The 6,394-nt window shown below is 34.6% G+C and overlaps 1 protein-coding gene and 1 long non-coding RNA gene across 2 annotated transcripts; both read right to left on the minus strand.

The window, feature by feature from the left end:
* Window positions 1-418: 418 nt before the first annotated feature.
* LOC139526026 (uncharacterized) lies at window positions 419-2,427 on the minus strand. The gene is made up of 2 exons (XR_011665093.1): window positions 2,011-2,427; window positions 419-924 (listed from the first exon to the last, which is right to left on the minus strand). It is a non-coding gene; the product is annotated as an uncharacterized lncRNA (long non-coding RNA).
* A 1,370-nt stretch (window positions 2,428-3,797) lies between these two features.
* Window positions 3,798-6,035, minus strand: LOC139526275 (uncharacterized). Its single transcript, XM_071321406.1, has one exon. It carries the CDS (start codon window positions 6,033-6,035, stop codon window positions 3,798-3,800), a length of 2,238 nt encoding a protein of 745 aa, XP_071177507.1.
* Between the last annotated feature and the right edge of the window lie 359 nt (window positions 6,036-6,394).

The following is a 6,394-nucleotide window of genomic DNA, read 5'->3' on the forward strand; positions in this document are numbered from 1 at the left end:
TCACTATAAAAACAAACAAATATGTAACAAAGAAAAACAAACGGGCATATAGAAAAAGCACTTATGAAACAACGAACGACAACAATACAAAAGTTTACGATAACTCAATAACCCAATGACGGGAAGTACCGAGTAACGTCAAATGTATACCAGTATCACAAAAAGTACACTAAACAATTAAGTAATATTCTGAATCTAAACTTGAAGACCATCGCGTGTTATTTGTGAAGTGGACACGGAATATTTATGAACAATTTCTTGATCCCTTCCGATGATTTTTTTTAAATAAAAAGGACAAAACGTTCTTTGACATATCCCTGGTGCATCTTCTTTCTACCAAACACTGGTTACATTTTACAAAGTCTACAAAATTCTTTGGCGTCAATTTGAAATTGAAAAAAACAGAATCAAGTCAAAATTTCAAAGGGATATCATCATTTTATTAAGAACGAAGTCTGGTACTTTTTATATAAATTTAGATATCGGCTATTTTCCATCCAGCAAATGAACTTCTAATATATTTATTAGCAATTACATTCCCATGTACGAAATAATTTGAACTGGTCCTGATGAACACGGTATCGCCAGTGTTCAATGTAATAATCGCGACTGGTGTTGTGCCACAAAAGCTCGATCCTCGGTGATCTGTAAAGATTTGAGATACTATTTCACTATTTTTAAAGATATCTACTCCAAAGTAACTGGTGTGGTCTGGAAAGAGTGTAAAAGTGATCGCGTATATACCATTCTGTGTGGCGGTAAATACCCCTGTGTGCTGGTTATATCCATTTCCGACGTTTGTAATTATGCGGTCAAAAACTATTGAATGGTGCTGACCAATATTCTTCTCAGGTATGGTAAGCTGGGCGTAAAATGCAACAGATGAGGATTGCACTGGTATATTGGCACTCAATAATCTACTCACTGAAATTGTAATAGTAATTATTGTCAGGTGATGACAGCAATATTGTATCTCTTTATAATATAAAATCCCAAAACATTACAGTAATTGGATCATGGCTTAAAAGTTTATACAACCAATGGGTCGCTTTCACTGCTTGAAAACCGTTTTGTCCCGACTTGTATCCTCGACCCAGTAATCAAAGCTCGTTTGCTGGGTTGAAAATATTTATTAAATATTAAAGTATTTCTATAGACTGATGTTTTCTACCTAGAGTATAGACGGCCCTTTCTTTGTATGTCAAAATATTTTAATTGATTTACTATTCCAACTGTTTTATTTCGAGTACCACTAAAATAAATGTGTTTGTAAAAAAGAAACCCATCGAGCAAACCTTCTTATAAAAATAGTGTCCTTTATAAAAGTAAATGAGTCAGATCAATTCAAAGCGTAAAGCGGCAAGTTGAATTATAACAGATATTTGTCCTTTATCATCTCAATAATTTCTTACAAGACGTCATTGTATATAGATAATCAATATACCTTTAAATGTCCGAACTTTTATTGTATGTTCTTTTGTGTACGCTTTATAATACTGATCGAGATGTATAAAAGGGCTTGGATTGTGGTCTCTAATTTACCTCGACGCTGTCACAGTAAGAATTCAGGGTTCTCGTCACTAAATGACGCATATTATCTGTATGTTTTCGCAATTTAAATGGAAAATCGTTCATTGTGTTTGTAAAAGTCATATATAGCTTACATCGTTTAGTTGATTGATTGGATATTTATGTTGTTAATCAATATGGCAAGTTTTTAATTGTTTATGAACGAACCCAGAGAACCCGTAAATTTTCTGCAGTTCTAGTAAGTTAAAGTCGGAGCGGAACCCACACCAGATTTGACGCTTGCGATAACTTTAAGTGAACTATTTATAACATTAGTCCACCGTGGTCTTCACTTGGACCGAAGAAGAAATTTTTCAATCATCTGTCTTTTACTTAAGCTGCCTTGATAATGTCTTTTGGTTATTTGGTTGTTGTGTCATTGGCTTATACCCCATATCTCTAATTTATTAACATGTTTATGATAATAACTATTTATGTTACCTCTTGCTTTATCTTTAATAGGTAAATCAGTTTTATGGTTAACTCTGTACACTTTCGGTTTCCTCAAAACTTCCTGACTTTTGTTTGTCACTGTAACGTCTCCAGTATTAACAAGCTGGACGTCCGTGTATAGTGTTTGCAGCTGTTTTATGACATCATTTAACCTATTTATTTCCCCTTTTTGGCTTTTGACTGTCGATTTTAATTCCGAGATTTCATTTCCTTGAAGTTTCAATATTTTCTCGATATGTTCAATTTTTGAAAATAATTTTGTTTCAAAGGAATTTCCAAACACTACCAATACAAATGAAGCTGCAAACAGTAAACGTATGACGCAAACGGCCATCATGTTGAACTGATTTATCAGGATTTCTATCTAATAATTGGAGTCCTTCACATTAATATTATCTTACGACAAGACTTTAGATAACTGACCTTATTCCGTAACTAAACTTATTTCTTATCTTATTCTTAAATCACGAAGTAAAGACATGCTTTTTGAAAATATTGCGTGTACTTAGATTAACTATACGGAGTATTGAATTCCTTTCATTTTATAAGCTCTTATATCCTTTTGTATCTGAGCATAATTTGTTGTAAACTATTAATGAGTCTTTGAACCAAATGAAGATGACAACGACATACAATATATATGCATATACATAAACACAAACATACAAGTGCACTTTCTTTATGTACTATGGTGTCCATAGTAGAAGACTGATCAAAGCTGTATGGCAGTTATTGAAGCCGATCCGTCTATTCTCTATTCCATCACTATCACATTTTGATGTTTGCCACCTTCCCGTTTTTGCTCTATGTAAAATACAAAGGGCTGTGTTTGGCCAAAATCAATACGTTAACCTCTAGACTATATACACTATGGGAGTTTGAACAATCTGCCTCATTAAATGTACCCAATTATCCTTGCTGTATATCACTGTTTTCAATCTTATTTTATTTACCAGACCCAGTGACCTACTTCAAAGAGTGCAACGTTAAAACATGTATGTTTTAGTATCAGTTAACCTCAACTAGGTTATTTTGATGAAACAAAAAACATATTGTCAGACGAGGAAGTCGAATGAAACAAGCCTCAAATGGGCATGATATCAACATGATAATAATAAAATAATTCACTTTATATATCTGTTTGTTTTATAGTGATTATGATAATAACACAACGTTGACTGCCGTACCCCTATTTTTGAAATGTTTCCTAATATGTCTGTATTTTATGATGAAAAAACCATTTTCTGAACAAGAACATGCCTGTACTAAGTCCATTCGTTTTATGTTTTGAGCTTTTCATTTTGCCATTTGATTAGGAACTTCCCGTTTTGAATTTACCTCGGAGTTCTTTATGTCTGTGAATTTGTTCTTTATTACAGTTCCATAAGATACAAGTTTGTGAACAATTGAATATCTGATAACTCTGTTCCGTTTTAGTTGTGCCAAATGCACATGTTTGGTTTTATCGTAAAGTGGTTTTACTAAAACTGCATGTAATATAACAAAGACGTCTAAACTGTATGAATTTGTATTGATGACTGAAGTACAAGATAACGTCATAAGTACACAACGTTGGATATACAATAATGCCGCGTTACGTTAACGTTCTCTTCTGTGCGTGATTTCCAACATTCTCCGGCCCACGAAAAAATGAAAATATAAAACTTGTAAAATAATTAAAGTCTCTTTGTTAAAATAATAAATATGAAATTAACTTTAAAGTCCATCATAAAAATTAAACTTTTACCACAGTTTGTTATAGTACGGTGTCACATTTATTTCACAATCTTTTTTCTTGTAAGTTTCTCCCTGTAATCCAATTCCTGATATAAGTTAAGCTGTTTGAGCTGATATTTTGATTTTCCTATTCTTTGTAAATCATTGTAAAAGCATTTGTTTTTGTTAGTGTCTCTTGTCCATATTAAAGCTGATTTGTCTGTTTCAGTTACTTTCAACGGACCAGTGGTTCTTTGTTTTGTCCTTGAAGTGTCCACAAATGTAGGAATATGTTCAATGTTAATAGTATTCCTCTCTGTTATATCCTCGTTAGTGTGCGTCTCTTCCGTTTCTCCTAAATTGGTAGTACTAAGGTGTGTTTCGTTGATTGAACTGGTTCTTTTGAGTGGTCCTGAGAGTAGGTATCCTAGTTTGGACTTTACTGCTGTTGGTCCCTCGCCCCTAATGATATCATCCTCGACAATATTCCAGTATTGGTCAGCTCCAACAAGCAGTCCAATTTCAAATGATGTATCCTCAGTTACGGCGTGTGCTAATCTTAAGTTTTGCAAATACGGCAACATTTTTGCAGTTTCAATGTTAGTCTTAAATGGTGCGGCGATTTTAGGTACAATCAAAACATCGACTGGTATTTCGTTGCCATAGATTGTTTGTATCTTCACTGTTGCTGTGTTTAGCTGTTCAATGGAGTTGTTTTCATTATCGTCTCCAAATCTAGATAGCATAATTGCTTCACTTCCTGTGGGTTTTAACTCCAATTTGTCTGCTAAATGTCTTGTAATAAATGTCCGTGTGGCGCCTTCGTCAAAAAGGATCTTTGCATCAATCGGTTGTTCTTTGAAGCTTAGTGGTGCTATTGCGGTCTTTAATAAAACATTTGGGTGATCACAATTTAAAGATGAATATAAAACAGAAATATCAGATTCCTCCGCGTTGTGTTTTTGTACTGTACTTGTACTACTTGTACTTGTAGTTTCTTTATCATGATCGTTGTTGCATAGGCTTGTGTGGTGACGTCTATCACATTTCTTGCAGTTTGATTTAGATTTGCAATCTACTACGCGGTGTCGTCCTAAGCAATTAAAGCACAATCTATCTTCTTTAACAATTTTCATGCGGTCATTCTGGTCTATATATTTAGTACATTCTGACGAAAAGTGGGGTTCCTTGCAATATGCGCAGCTAATTTGATAAGATTTCTGTGGTGAATTGGTTTTTGGCCAGTTCTCGCGAGATTTTGTGTTTGTGTAGAATGTAGCTGTAGTACTAGGACTTTCAAATGATTCTGTACTGCTACCAGACTCTAAAATGGCCAGCTCCTTAAAGATAGATCTCCTAAGATCACCGAGAAACCAATCTGACGAACCGTGCTCACGTGTTAAGTTTTTTCGTATTTCACCAGGCATTTTGTTAAGTATGACTGGAATTAATAACGAGCCATACGAGTCTTGAGCTTGTCCAAGAGATTCTAGTCCACGTATGTATGTTTCTGTTCTGTCATAGTAACTTCTTAGTTGTGAAAGCGTATTCTTTGGTGCGGGTATGTCTAATAGTGCCTGCATGTACGACTGGATTATCTTATGCTTTTGTCCGAATCTTTCATGTATGAGTTCAATAGCTTTGTTGTAGTTTGTGTGCGTAAGAGCAAATCCGGCAATTGTGTATGATGCTTCTCCCTCTAGTAACGACTTTAGGTAATTAAACCTTTGAACGTCGGTTAGAGTGTTGTTGTTGTGAATTGCGGAATCAAAAGAATCCCAAAAGGATTGCCATTCTAGTACGTTTCCATCAAATGTAGGTAAATTCAATTTCGGTAGTTTGTGGAAGTTGCTGCTATTGACGCTTGAATTTGAACGTAAAGACGTGAAATTTAGGCCAGTATTTTGTGAGTCATCTCTTATGTTATATACGGGGCCAACATTGTGAATGGGTTGCAGTGTCTCATTGTGCGGCGAAAAACTTCTAGCGGCTGCATTTAAATTTGATGTTTGAGCTTGAATAAATTTACGAATTTTGCGTATTTTCGTCTCTAAATTAAATTTATACTCATCTGTGTCAAGTATCTCTTGTTCTATATCCTCCTCCTGTACACTATCTAAAATGTTCTTATCCAAATCCTTCAGAATATCTTGCTTTTCCTTTAATGTATCCAAAATTGTTTCCAACTCGTCCTCTTCCGGTTTTTCTTCTGTCTCACTTCTCTCCTCAAATCTTCTTAAAATTCTAGAAACTGCGCTTCTGTGTCCCGCTCGTATAGATTTCAGCTTTGAAGTCATCTTCTTCTGGTCACGGTACCAATATCGTAAAGTGGTTTTACTAAAACTGCATGTAATATAACAAAGACGTCTAAACTGTATGAATTTGTATTGATGACTGAAGTACAAGATAACGTCATAAGTACACAACGTTGGATATACAATAATGCCGCGTTACGTTAACGTTCTCTTCTGTGCGTGATTTCCAACAGGTTTTATCTTCATTCATTTTTTATATAGAGGGATATATGTCGGTCAGTTTGTCCAACTGTTTTCACCAAATCTAATAGAAAATAATTAAGACTTCCGCAGGTTCCGGTTAATCTCTAATGTTCGTATTTCCCGCTTTTTATCAACTGTTTTAATTTCACAGGTAAAAT

The sequence above is a fragment of the Mytilus edulis genome, chromosome 6 (genome assembly GCF_963676685.1).
Source record: "Mytilus edulis chromosome 6, xbMytEdul2.2, whole genome shotgun sequence".
Classification (NCBI taxonomy): Eukaryota; Metazoa; Mollusca; class Bivalvia; order Mytilida; family Mytilidae; genus Mytilus; species Mytilus edulis.